This window comes from Spermophilus citellus, assembly GCF_964194105.1.
Source record: "Spermophilus citellus genome assembly, chromosome: 4".
NCBI lineage: Eukaryota > Metazoa > Chordata > Mammalia > Rodentia > Sciuridae > Spermophilus > Spermophilus citellus.
The window spans coordinates 29,514,967-29,530,041 of record NC_138185.1 but is presented as its reverse complement, the minus strand read 5'-3'; the positions used below and the strand labels follow the sequence as shown (position 1 = coordinate 29,530,041).

Sequence of the window (15,075 nt, the reverse complement as noted above, 5' to 3'; positions counted from 1 at the left end):
CTTAGATCAAAAAAAAAAAAACAAGGAAAAGTTCTTAATAAACTTTTCATTTTGAAATACAATTTCAGACTTAAAGAAAAGTTGAAAAGATGATTCTGAGATTTGTCATATACCTTCACAAAGTTTCCCCTAATGCTAATATTTTAGATCACCATGGTACATTTGCCAGACCAAGAAACTAATATTGGTACATTTCTATTCCCTAAATTCCAAACCTTATTCAGAATTACATAATTTTTATGCTAATACACTTTCTGATTCAGGATAGCAAATGACATTTATTCATCACATCTCCTTAGTGTCTGTGAGAATTTTTCACAACCTTGACAGTTTTAAGTATTATCCAGTGTTTTGTAACATGTCCCTCAATAGGAGTTTGTTTGATGTTTTTCTCCTGATTAGAGTGGGGCTATGAGTTTTGGGAAAATACCACAAAGGTGACATTCCTTCCTAATCACATCATATCAGCAGGCACCTCATATCAACTTGTCATCATTGCAACATTATCCTTTTTTTCAAGGGATTTTTCAAGTAAGGTGGTGTTTAACAGGTTTCTCCACTATCTTACCCTTTTCTATATTCTCTCCTTGCATAAGAGTTACCAAACACAGTGGATACTTCAGGGAAGGTGAAGGAGAGAAATTAAGCTCCACTCCTGAAAAGTAGAGTATCTCCTTATATTATTCAAAATTCTTCAGTAAGGAAAACTAGTCTTTTTTCAACACTTATTTGGCCAATCACTTATAGATAAAATATTTAAATGTGAAATAAAATGACAAGGTATTCAGTAGAAAAAAAAATCATTGCTGCACATATAATCTCAGGACTAACATCCAGAATATATGAAGAACGCATATAAACCAATTTTTTAAAAAAAGATAAATGACATAAAAGAAAAATGGGCAAAAGAAAAAGCAATACAAAAAAAAAGAAAATCAATGACCTCTAAACATGAAAAGTCACTAATCTTTGCTAGTAATAAAGGTAATGCAAAATCAAACAACTATATGTCATTCCAAACCATCAGAATAACATGAAGAAACATAACTAGATCACCCAAATATGAGTGATGGGAATAAAACACTGGAACAATTTTTTTTTTTTTTTAGAGAGTGGTGGGGGAGAGAGAGAGAGAGAGAGAGAAATAATTTTTAATATTTATTTTTTAGTTCTCGGCAGACACAACATCTTTGTTGGTATGTGGTGCTGAGGATCCATCATCCACAGATTTTCTAGAAATACCATGCAACCATCCATCTCAGTAAGAAATGTTTTCCCACTAAAAATTTACCTATAGTATTTAAAAATTACTTATAAAAATGTATATTACATTTATAGGACTTTCTCCATGTATACAAAAATAACCACAGTAGATGGGCGCTGAGGCCCACACATAAAATTCTGGAAGGCTGAGGCAGAAGGATCATGAGGTCGATCGAGGTCAGGCTGGGCAACTTAACAAGACCTTATCTCAAAATAAAAAATAAAGGGGATGGGGACGTAGCTCTGTGGTAGAGCATCCTAGTCTGGCATAAATAAATAAATAACTATGGTAATTGGTTAATCCAAAAGAAAATCTTCAACACATAGAGTCTAATTTTCACAGGAAAAATTTTCATTTGCATATAAACCCTTGTATTAGAGAAGTATGATAGGATGCTCAATAAACTATCTTCAAGGGGCTGGGGCTGTAGCTCAGTGGCAGAATGCTTGCCTAGTATGTATGAGGCACTGGTTCAATCCTCAGCACCACATAAAAAATAAATTAATAAGCAAAGACATTGTGTGTCCCTCTACAAGTAGAAAAATTCAAAAAATAAACTATCTTTAAGCATAGAAATATATTAGAATAAAATTCTATGGGGGGATATTATACACAAACACATAAACTAGGACATGTAAAACAAGTGAAATCTGAATAAGGTTGATGGAGTACATCAATTTATGACTGTAATCTTGAACTATAGTAATGCAAGATGTTACCACTGAGGGCTGGGGATGTGGCTCAAGCGGCGGTAGCGCGCCCGCCTGGCATGCGTGCGGCCTGGGTTCAATCCTTAGCACCACATACAAAGATGTTGTGTCCGCCGAAAACTAAAAAATAAATGTTAAAATTCATTCTCTCTCTCTCTCTCTCTCTCTCTCTCTCTCAAAAAAAAAAAAAAAAAAAAAAGATGTTACCACTGAGGGAAATGGATGAAAGGTACAGAAGTTCTCTGTATTACTTCTTACATCTGTATGCAAATCTATAATTATCACAAATTTAAACATTTTTTAACTGTGGGGGAAGATTTTAAAACTTATTACAAAGCTACAATAATCAATGCAGGGTGATTCTGACAAAACAAGTAACATACAGGTCAATGGACTATAACTGAGAGTCCAGAACAAAACCTATATATATCTAGAGTCAATAGTATTTGACAAGAGCCAAGATCATTCAATAATAGGGAAACAATAGTCTCTTCTGCAAATGATTCTGGAACTACTGAATAGCCACATGTGAAAGAAGAAAGTTGGACCTCATATCGTGTATTAACTTAAAATGAATCTAAGATCTATATTTAAGAGCTGAACCTAGAAAAGTCTTGAAAATGTACATATAAATCATCTGGACTTTTACATGGTATCCAAAACAATGAGACAGAATTGATAATCCCGCTCGAGTTACAATGAAAATAAGAATTTAACAGGGAAAAGGAACCCATACAAAAATTGCTAAAGATGCCCTTACTCTTGTATTTTTAAATTAATGAAAATGGTTATCAAACTGCTATGGAATACAGATTCCACTCAATACATTTTTTTAAAAAAATAATATTATGGGATTTTTTTAGTAACTCTATAATACACAGAAATTCTATCCTTGCAATCATATAAATCCATTTTTTGAAACATAATATATGTCAATGACATGTCAACCTAAAACCAGCAAGGAAATAATTTTTGAAATACGTATGCACCTGTAGTCCCAGCTACTAGGGAGGCTAAGGCAGGAAGATCAGATCACTTGAGCCCAGGAATTTGCAGTCAAACAGGCAACATAATGAGACCACACCTCCAAAAGAAGATAACAAAAAAGTTATTTTGAAGGTGCTTCAAAAGTTTGAAAATCACTGCCCTCCAGCAAAATAAAACACAGGTAAATGAATAAATATGTAAGGAAGGTTAATTGTAGCATTATTTGGGACAGCAAAAGTTTGAAAAATCCTAAATACCCATCAGCAGCAGAATGGGTAAATAAATTGGAATTCTTCTGTAAAAATTATAGAACATATAACTATCAATCAACTCGAGTACATTTATCAACAAAAATGTCAAAAATATTATTAGATTTAAAAAAATAAACACACAGCCCGGGCGCTATGGTGCACACCTGTAATCCCAGCATCTCAGGAGGCTGAGACAGGAGAATCATGAGTTCAAATCCAGCCTCAGCCAACAGCAAGGTGCTAAGCAACTCAGTGAAAATAGTCCTCAGGATGTGGCTCAATGGTCGAGTGCCCGTTCAATCCCCGGTACCAAAAAATTAAAATAAAATAAACAAACACACGAAAGGCATGTTTTAGTTTGTAGTAATGAATGAACCCAGTAGAACTCTACCACTAAGCTATACATCAAGCCCTTTTTTGTTGTTGTTTGTTTGTTTTTTAGTTTTAAAAAAGGGTCTCACTAACTTGCCAAAACTGGTGTCAAACTTGCATTTCTCCTGCTTCAGCCTCCCCAGGGCTTACAGTCCTATACCATCAAAATTTTAAAATCATTTAATCTTGAAAACAAGACTTTATGTGAGTAGAAAGGGGTGTGTGTGTATGTGTGTGTGTGTGTTTTCACACAGTGAAAGTAGAAACATGCAAGGGAGATAACAAACATTAATTTCACCATACTAGTTACCTCTGGAGAGAAAGCAAGGTGAACAGAATTAGAGAGGGGTAACATGAGGATTTAGATTAGTATCTGTAATATTTTATTACTCACATCAATGTGAAGGAAATTAAGCAAAGCTAGGTGGCAGATACACAGATGTTCATTTATTATTCTTTGCATCTCTTCCATATGCTTGAAATATTAAATATTAAACAGAAGTAAAAGTGGGGCTGTGGATGTGGCTCAGCAGTAGAGAGCTCGCCTACACGTGCAAGGTGCTGGGTTTGATCCTCAGCACCACATAAAAAAAAAAAAGGATAAATAAGGGCTGGGGTTGTGGCTCAGTGGTAGAGCACTAGCCTAGCACGTGTGAGGCACTGGGTTCGATCCTCAGCACCATGTAAAAATGAAATAAAGATATTGTGTGTCCACCTACAACTAAAAAATAAATACTTTTAAAAAAGGATAAATAAAATAAAGGTATTGTGTCCAACTACAACTAAAAAATATTTTTTAAAAAAAAGAGGTCAAAGTAAGCTCAGTACCACATAAAAATAAACAAATAGGCATGCTATCCATTTACACTACAGTTTTTTTATTTTTAATTTTTTTAGTTGTAGATGGACACAATACCTTTATTTGTTTATTTTTATGTGGTGCCAGGGATCGAACTCAGTGCCTCACATGTGCTAGGCAAGTGCTCTGCACCCTGAGCCACAACTCCAGCCCCCTGAAAAAAAAAATTTTTAATATTTATTTTTTGAGTTGTAGATGGACATAACACAATACCTTTATTTTTATGTGGTGCTGAGGATCAAACCGGGGCCCCACCCGTGCTAGGCGAGTGCTCTCAGGCTGAGCCACAATCTCAGCCCCTAAAAAAATTTTTTTAATAATAATAATAAAGGATCAGTTTTGAAGCTAAGAGATAAAAAAAAAAGGAAAATGGAAAGAAGAAAGTAACAAAATAGTAAAATAGTATATAGTCTATAGAAGGGAATCATTTTTGCCAAAATCCATTTGGGAAATCCCATAAAATGGTAGAGTATTATTTAAGTGAAAGACAAGTTACATAATAGGTTAGTGGCAGCTGGGTGTGATGGTACATTCCAGTAATCTCTGTGACTCAAAATAAAATAAAAAACAAAAACGGCTGGGGAAGTACTCAATGGTAAAGCACCCATGGGGTACCACCAAAAAAAAAAAAAAAAAAAAAAAAAGGTTAATGGCTGATAAATTTTCAGACAAAATTATTTTAAAACGTACAACTACAGGGGCTGGGGTTGTGTGGTTCAGGGATAGAGCGCTCGCCTAGCCAGTGCAAGGCGCTGGATTCTGGCATGATGGCACAAGTCTGTAATCCCAGCAAATTGGGAGACTGAGGCAAGAGATTCACAAATTCAAAGCCAGCCTTAGCAGTTTACTGAGGCCCTCAGCAACTTGGCAAGACCCCATCTCAAAATAAAAAATAAAAAGGGCCTGGGATGGGGCGCTGGCATTGTGGCTCAGTATTGGAGCATTTGCCTAGCATGTGTGAGGCCCTGAGTTCAATTCTCAGCACCAAATATAAATAAATAAAATAAAAGTCTGTGGACAACTAAAAAAATATTTAAAAAAAAAAGGGGGGGGCTGGGGATGCGGCTCAAGCGGTAGCGCGCTCGCCTGGCATGCGTGCGGCCCGGGTTCGATCCTCAGCACCACATACAAACAAAGATGTTGTGTCCGCCAAGAACTAAAAAAAATAATAAATATTTTAAAAAAATTCCCTCTCTCTCTCTCTCTCTCTCTCTCTCTCTCTCTCTCTCTCCTCTCTCACTCTCTCTTTAAAAAAAAAAAAAAAAAGGCTGGAGATACAGCTAGTAGTCTGGCACCTGGATTCAATCCCTTGTACCAAAAAAAAAAAAAAAAAAAAGTGCAACTATGGTTTTTCATTTCAGTTTGGGAAACAGGATTGTGTTAAAAAGAAAAAACAATGTAAAATTTCTATTCGATCACAGCACTAGGTGCCTACTTTGACATTTAATTCTCAAGATAAAGACAACCTACATATATATTTAATCACTTAGTCATATTTAGTAAAAAATCTGTTTTGTTCATACACATACTCTACTTCTCCATTCACACACACTTTTTTTTTTGGGGGGGGGGCAATGCTGAGGATTGAACTCAGGACCTCATACATGCCAGGCAAATGCTCTATCACTAAGCCACATCCACAGGCCTTTATATTTATTTGTACGTACTCTGCTACATTGTAGCAAATAAAAAATATTTGCCTATCTTGGAAACCTTTCACATAGGTAAAATTTGTGATAATTTGTTATAGTAGCCAGAGCTGAGTGATCCTAGTGAGCTATCTTCCTCCATGTGTCAGGAACTATTTTATTGTAAGTTACAGAATATCAACTTGTCAGGAACAATTTTATTATAAGTAACAGAATATCAACCTGAACAGGAAAAAATATGGACTGTGATACCTCACAAACCTAAGGAATACATCTTTAAGCAAAGCTTGAACCAGAGATTCAGAGAGTCATCAAGTTTCTAGCTCCATTTTCTCTGCCATCCTACCTCTTCTTGAAGTGCTTTGATCACAGGTAGATTCCTCTTTGAACAGCAATACTACCTATAATAATTCTAGACCTTTCAGCATCAACACACAAAAAAAGATGTTAAATTTTTTGCTTCATAAATACAGGCAGCAAGAAGTCCCCAGCAAAAGTCCTGAGATTCTCTCTGATTAATTCAGCTTAATTAACAGGTCTATCTCAAAACAATCACTACAGGCAGAAATTGGAATGCCTTGATGGTTCACTTTAGGCAAGGATGCACTATGAAGTTGAAGGTAGTCTCACCCTCTACCACTGTACCCCTCACAAGTTTTGCTCCAATCATGTCCATTGATGTTTCAGTTCTCTAAATGTTATGGGTTGAACTGTGTCTCCCCAAAAGATATCTTGAAGTCCTAGCCCTGGGTACCTGTGAATAGGACCTTTTTTATTAACTGGGGATTTTGACAGATACAATGAGGTTAGTATTAGGTCATACATGTACGTCAATACGACCAGTGACCTAAAAGAAAAGACCCATAGGGAGACTGCCATGTGAAATTGAATGAATGGTGGCAGAGACTAAAGTTCATCTACAAGCCAACAAATGTCAAGGATTAATGGTAACTCCAAAAGCTAAGAGAAAGGCATGGAACAGATTCTCCCTTAGAGTCTTTACAGATAACAGAGCCCTACATTTACCTTAACTTCAGGCATGTAGTTTCCAGAATTGAGAAAATCAATTTCTGTTGTTATAAGCCATCAGTACCCTTGTTATAACAATCCTAGAAAATTAATATACTAGACCTTTGTCTTCACATAAACTCTTCATTCCTTCGGGAATGCCTTTCTCCCTCAGAGTCTATTCATAGTCAACTTCTGAGATCTACCCAGAAGTTCTCTCTTCTGTAATACCTTCCAACAAAGCCCCCAAGACTTTTCATCACATACATACTAGTCTAGCACCACTTATTACCTGTATTTTTATCATGAAATTCTAATTGCCTATGCACATATATTCCCTTCAGAATTATCAGCTCTCTGAGGGGAGAACAAGACCTCATTTTTACTCACCTTCATATCCTCAAGGCAGGGTCTAGTACCTAACACTTAATAATCATTTAGAAGACATTCATGAATTGAACAGGTTGATGACTCACAACAAAAAAGGCTAATGGCTATAATTGGGAGAACTGCCTATTCTAGATTATAGAGAACTGAAGATGGGGTTTGGAATGTAGAACCTAGGACAGAGAAAAAAGAAAGAATGCAGGGATGGTGAGAACAGAGAATGTTGAATTTAGCAAAGAGGCAGAAAAACTACAAAGTTAAAGGATTTGATTAGGGCAAACGGGATGTGTGTAATGGAGTGGGAATCTTCTGCTAAGATTCATTTTATGGTAATAAGAGAATTTTTTTTAGTTATAGTTGGACACAATATCTTTAATTTATTTATTCATTTTTATGTGGTGCTGAGGATTGAATCCAGGGCCTCACCTGTGCTAAACGAGTGCTCTACCACTGAGCCACAACCCCAGCCCTAAGAGGAGTTTTTAAAAGAAAGGTTTCTACCGGGCATAGTGGCACACTCTTGATCCCAGTGACTCAGGAGGCTGAGGGAGGAGGATCACAAGTTCACAGCCTGGGCAATTTAGCAAGACACTATCTCAAAATAAAAATTAAGGGCTGGGGTGGTTCAGTAGCAGAGCACTCACCTAGCACATGTGAAGCATTGGGTTGGCTCCTCAAAACATAAAAATAAATAAACAAAATAAAGGGATTGTGTCCATCTAGAACTAAAAAAAGAATAAAAAAATAAAATAAAAAGTGCTGGGATGTAGCTCAGTAGTAAAGTACCCATGGGTTCAAGCCCCTGTACCACCAGAATAACAACAAAAAAAAGGGAAAAAAGTTTCTGAGCAAAATAGTGACTTTTTTTAATATTTATTTTTTAGTTTTTTAGGTGCACACAATATCTTTATTTTATTTTTATGTGGTGCTGAGGATCGAACCCAATGCCAGGCGTGTGCGCTACCACTTGAGCCACATCCTCAGCCCCAAAATAGTGACACTTTTTGAGAGAGATTTACAAGACAAAGCGTGGAATGGAATCTACAAGTATAAGAAACCACGTAGATTGCAACTGAGGCAGGTCAGCAAAGGCGTAAAAGTCCAGGTACACTAGGCAGCAAGAGGAATGGAAAGGAGGAAACTTACAAGAGTTTCAAGAGAATAAACAGATAGAAAGAGCCAAGGCTTGCTCATAACTTTGAGCTTTGGTTAGCTAAAATAGGATTTGCCACTGAAATACAAGAGTGCAAAGGAAGAGACTATTATTTCCAATGAGGTTAAGAAACCTCACATGAGACATGGTTCAATATGAATTGACAGCAAAATATCCCAAGAAAGATGCCAAGGCAAGCAATAGAAGACAAGACAGAGAAGTTCAGGAGAAATATGATGATGAAACTCATATACAGCAGTTATATGGGTACAGATGACTTTTTAAAGGGTCATAAGAAATATGCTGTAGAATTTCATTCCTTCATTGAACAAACATTTATTAAGTACCTGTAGTCTAAACACTATTCCAAGCTCTGAAAATATAACACTGAAAAAAATGGTTAAAAATCCCTGACCTCGCGGAATTTAAGTCTCCTGGGAGAAATAGGCAACACTTAGTAACCACAATAAGGGAAAATTTTTACCTTTTTCTTCAAATTTCACTTCCAAAATTTTCATTTCACTAGTTAGAAAGGTACTTATACCCTCAGACCAGCAGCAGACAGATTTAAGCAAATTAAGATTTTTTTTGTGCTATCTTTCCTAATGTAAAAAATCTATTTTCCTTTCTTTGTTTTTTCAGACTGTTAGAATTAGGTCAACCCTTCCAAAGGGCGCTCATAAAGGGTGACTGGATTCAGGAAAAAATGAAAGGCCAAATGGTACAGCCTGGACAACGGGTTTGGGAATTAGATAAGATCTAAGTTCAAATTCCAATTTTGCACAAGTTGTTTGTCCTTGGGCAAGTTCTTCACTATCTTCAAGCTTCTGGCTAGGAGTGAAGCTCAGTGGTAGTATATTTGCCTAGCAATGCACAAAGCCATGGATTCTGTCCTCAACACCAAAAAATAATAATAATACAACCTTCAGTTTACTTATCAATGAAATGGGAATCACTTCACTCTAATGATTAGAGGAGGTAAATTAAAAAATAAAAAAATGAAAAATAAAAAACACTTGGCATAATGCCTGGGGAAAAATGAGAAATGCTAGAGAAATGATAGAAGCTGCTACTGTGATCAGCACTACTACTATTACTGCATGTGAAGATTACAAAATGGATGCCCAATAAATGCTTCCTTTTTCTTCTACAGAAGGTATGTCTTAACAGCATGGGTACTGAAAAGGTCCTAATTCACTAGATTTATTCTCTCCCATCCTTACAAAAGTTTTACACAGCAGGAACTTTTTAAAAAATTAAATGCATATTAATTTCACTTAATTTTCATTAATCTTATTAATATATTTAATGCCTTTACTTTTAACGTAATGGAGTATACTTATCATCTACAGGAAATTTTTTTTTTTACTTGTAGATGGACACAATACCTATATTTTGTTTATTTCGTTTTTTTAAATATGGTACTGGGGATCGAACCCAGTGCCTTAAGCATGCTAGGCAAGCACTCTACCACTGAGCCACAACCTCAACCCCCACAGGAAATTTTTGATGGTGATACCACAAGTAGAAAAAAATGGCCACTAATTTATGAAGACTCACATAAAAATGAAAGTGGTTACTGCCTTAGAAATCACTCACCAAAGATTCTATATTTATTTTTATGAAATTAACATTATTAACCTTGTCCTCTATAATATTCTTTTTTCTTTTTTGTGGACTGGAGATTGAACCCAGGGGCACTTTACCACTGAGTACCTCCCCACTCTTTTTTATTTAATTTTGATACAGGGTCTCACTAAGTTGCTTACAGACTAGCCTTGAATTTGTGCCACAGCTTTAGCCTACCAAGCCCCTGGGATTACAGGCATGTGCCACCATTAATTACCCAGGTGTAATTAATCATTTCCATATCTTTCTTTTTTCTTTTTTCCTTTTTTTTAATTTATTTATCTATTTTTATACCTTTATTTATTTATTTTTATGTAGCACTGAGGATCGAACCTAGAGCCCCGCACATGCTTCGCAAGTGCTCTACAGCTGAGCCACAACCCCAGCCCCCATAGCATCTTTCATTTGGGAAAAAAAATTAAGAGACTGATCACAATCATACAATAATTCAAATTTTATACAACATACTCAAGACTTTAAGGATTAAATGGTACTTGTGTATATAAAAATTGATGGCCAAGGTGCTGGCACACACTATATGCTCACTGATAATTTTAGTGAAATCTAATCGTTTTATTATCCTACATTCCTTTCAGTTGATGAAAAAGACTTACAATAGCAATAACAACAGAGTATTTACAAAATAAAAAGCTTAAAGAACACACCCTGACTTGATGCTATTCTAAACCAGAAAGGTATTATTTAAAATCTTTTAGTTTAATAACAAAAAGATTTGTAAGTTAAATCAAGACAGATATCATTCTAATCCAAACCAACATTTAATTCTTCTCCCCCAAAAAATCTTAATCCCACAGTTTTTATAAAAGACTAAAAACATAACTTCCTCCTACTTTCATCTTTAAAAATGCAAATTCCAGAAGGCATTTAATATAATGGTATCATCAGGATCAGTCATAATTGTTTGCCCACAAAAGAGCACTGACATCATCAGTTAGTATCTGCTCAGAGTATCCTCAATAGCTAGAAGAGCCCCTTGACTTACATGTGATACCATATGAGAGTGTCAAGAATGTCTGTTCCAGCAGGTGCGCAGTGTTGCACACCTACAATCCCAGCAGTAGGGGAGGCTGAGGCAGAAGGACTGTGAGTTCAAAGCCAGTCTCAGCAAAAGCAAGGTGCTAAGTAACTCAGTGAGGCCCTGTCTCTAAATAAAATACAAAATAGAGCTGGGGATGTGGTTCAGTGGTCAAGTGCCCAGGAGTTCAATCCCTGGTACAAAAAAAAAAAAAAAAAAAGACTGTCTGTTCCCCATTATAAGAGGCTCTTCTCTAATCCTCTGGTCTGTCCATGTAGACACTAGGCAAGTCTTAACTCCCTGATATTATCCCGCATAAGTAGATGACTCCAACACTTAATGTGTGCCATGTACATACCTGGGACCACCCCAAAAACTCAGTATGTACAAATTCAACTTAGATTAGCTTTTCCTGGGTCCCAAGGTCTGTTAATAATATCACTGAATCACTCAAGGTAGAATCTAGTTTTTTTCCCTCACTATAATCCGCCTCCTTCCCAAGAGCAAACCAGTTTCAAAGAAAGACCTGTTCATTTTACCTCTGCAACACCACACAGCATCTAGCCCTGCCTCTATTCAGACTGCCTACCTCAGACTCTCATTACTGATGCCCTGACTCATGCTAACAAACCCCACTTAGAAACCCATTTGGACCCTCATGCCCAGTAAATCCATCTACTCTGAAAATTACAGATACACTGACTTTGCTACAAATGCCCCTTCTCACTCTGGGGGTCCCACTGCCCACTACAGTGGCCCAGATTTTCAGAACATTAAGGACCTTCATTGGACTCAATCAACCATTCACTTGATCTTGGAAGTTCCTCAAATTCAGAATGCTCTGGCCTCACCTATTCCTGCTATTCCTGCTCTAACTATAATCTAATAGCCTTAACATCATGAAAATAAGAGTGAACTATGCCATCACACTGTTCTTGGGTTAAAAGTCAAAATTCTCAATCTGACCAACAGGTCTCCACTATACTTGGACCACCAGTCTGTCCAGTCTTGTCATGCTCCCCTCTGCTCTCTCTGCTCCAGTCATCTTGCCACCTTGCCATGATCCCACTCATCCCCAAGTCTCTGGACATGATGGCCTCTAAGCACCCCACCCTTCAGGTAGTAGGACCATCTTATTCTTCAGATCTCAACTCATTTACCCAGTGACTAACCTCACCCCATTCCAAACTAAGTCAAGTCCTCTGTCCCCTGCTCTTTACCTCCACAGCCTTAAAAAAAAATTACTATAGATTGTTGGATTTTTTTATTCCCAAACTGGAAGGAAGGTAAGCTCCTTAAGAACAGAATTTTGTCTTGTTTACCACTATATCTCACAACTAAAAAAGAGGAGTCAACAAGCACAGTGGCACATGCCTATAACCCCAGCTATTCTGATGACTGAGGGAAGATGATCAGAAAAATTCAAGGCTAGTTTTGATGACTTAGTGAGAATCTGTCCCAAAATAAAAAACAAAAAGGGCTGGGAATGTACTTCAGTTGTACAATCCCCAGTATAAGAAAGAAAGAAAAGGAGAGAAAGAACTATCAAACCTGAGGAACTCTCAACAAATATATGCAGATTAACAATTCATAAATCAGAACATCCTAAATATGTTACAAGACTAGCCCACTATACACTGGTCCTGAAGACACTTGGTTTCTCCACATATAAAACTAAAGAGTTCATCTGCTCAATGTTCTCAAGAATTCCCTAGAAGATCTATAATTTTATTATTCCAAAGTTCTCCCTCACAACTCTGTTCTACAGAGGCACCAGCAAATCTTGCCTCCAGAACTCATCTTCATCCTTCCTTCAATCTGGGATTTTTTCCCCCCAGTTCCCATTTCCAAATCCTACTTAGCCTCAAATGCTCAAATCGAATGTTACCTCCTCCTCCAAGTCTTTCTTCCTTGCAGGCCCCAGCTACTCACAAACCCTCCAACTCTGAATTTTCACAGGTTCTCCAGTGTCTCATTCAGGTCTCAGATCAAATGGCACTTCATATAATTCTCTATCAGATCAACCTGTTTTTATTTTGATTTAGTCACTACTAGCTAGAATTATATTGTAATTTCTTTCACTTATTTCTTAACTGCTTGTCACCCACACAAGAATAGAGGATCCCTGAAAGCAGGACCCTATCTGTCTTGTTCACCACATTCCACCACTCCCTCAAGTCAGATGCAGGAGGTATTCAGAAAATATCTGCCTAAATCTTGAATGACTCTGTGTTTCTTGTGACTAGAGTTTTGTGTACATATCTTCCTCTTGCTATATTCCAAACTCCTGTGGACTAGGCCAAAGTCTGGCTAATCTATTTATGTGTAGTATCCAGAAATCCTTGCACAACTGAAGCAAATAATACACAACTGCTAATCAATTAATGAGTGATCTGTCCAAAGGATACTGCCCCAAACCAAGCCAACTCAGAACTCCATATGCACAGATACCAGGGCAAACAGGAAGGGCTTTCCAATTCCTCTCCAGGACAGAACCTGCTCTGTATTTCACTAGCCAGTGAGCTTCTAAAGGCTAGCTTTCTCACTTTCCTTTAGCCAACAACCACCTGGTGTTCTATCCCTAAAATCTCTCACGCCTACCCTTTCCTTTATATCTCCACCAAAAAAATCACTTCCAGGGCCCTGCTTCTTCAGAACATCCCAGACCTTCTACATTTGGGGAACTCATTAGGATCTAGGGCAAAGGGGGATATTAAAATGAAGTGTTTGGTAAGAACTGGCTCGCTCACCTTTTTCTTGATACCTCCTTTATCCGAAATAGGCCCAGTTTCTGAAACTGGCTTTGACAGTTTTTAGAATCCAAAGCATTCTTCTAATTTAGCACCCAAATACCTTTGGGATACCCTCACTCCTGCCTCGCACCTTTTCACCTTCTGCCACAGGAAACCCCCAAGCCAGAGATGGTGATCTCCCCAGAAGCAAATGGCCATCAAATAGAGTGGGGCAACCCTTCTCTCCCCACTTTCTGTCCCGCATTCGCTTCTAAGTCAGAACTGTCTCAAGCACCCCTCACCCCAGCCTCCCCCTGGCGCGACCCTCCAACACCACCCCCACTCACCTGAAGCGGCCCCCGCAGTGCTGGCATTGCTCGCCCACCCAGCCGGCGGGACAGACGCACTGGCCAGTGCCAGGGTTGCAGCGGCCGCCGTTGACACAGGGCCGGTCACATTCCTTGGCCTCTGCTGCGGCTGAGCCCGACACTGCCGCGGCCGCCGCTGCGGCCTCGGCCTCCCAGGGCAGCAGTAGCAGCAGCAGTAGCGGCGGGAGCACCAGCAGCAGCAGCAGCGGCGGTAGTGACGGCGACAGCAGCCCAGGGAGACGCAGCCTGGCCCCCGGTCCCGGCCTCCCAGCCCCGGTCACGTCCCAGTCCCAATGCCGCCCGCCCTTCCAGCCAGAAGGCGCTGTCGTCGCCGCCGTCCTCCTCCTCCTCAGCCTCGCCTCAGTCGCCGCCGCGGCCGCCACCATCTTCCCGGGGCTGAGACGGCGCCCCGCGAACACATACACTCACACACCGCACGGCCGGCTCCGCTTCGCCTGGCCCTGCGGGGCGGGGCTGTGCGGACGGTGGCTCGGGCGGCCAATCCAAAGGGAGGGACCAGAGCCGCGCTGTAGGCGGGGCTAATGTGCGTGCGTGCGTGCGTGGGCGGGGCGCGCAAGCGGAGGTCCTAGAGCGAGCGCTGTAGGTCCTAGAGCGAAACGCAGGTCTACGTCCACCCCAGGGTTGGAGACGCGAGATCCTCACTTCCCAA

General features: G+C 38.9%; 1 protein-coding gene across 2 annotated transcripts in view; it reads right to left on the bottom strand.

Annotated features, from left to right (window-relative positions):
• Window positions 1-14,871, bottom strand: part of ATRN (attractin) — a 144,180-nt gene extending 129,309 nt beyond the window's left edge. For both annotated transcript variants that reach the window (XM_081289210.1, XM_081289209.1), the window contains exon 1: window positions 14,385-14,871. In XM_081289210.1, the coding sequence (XP_081145336.1) occupies window positions 14,385-14,791 (407 nt within the window). In that variant the 5' untranslated portion in view covers window positions 14,792-14,871. The remainder of the gene's footprint in view (window positions 1-14,384) is intronic.
• Between the last annotated feature and the right edge of the window lie 204 nt (window positions 14,872-15,075).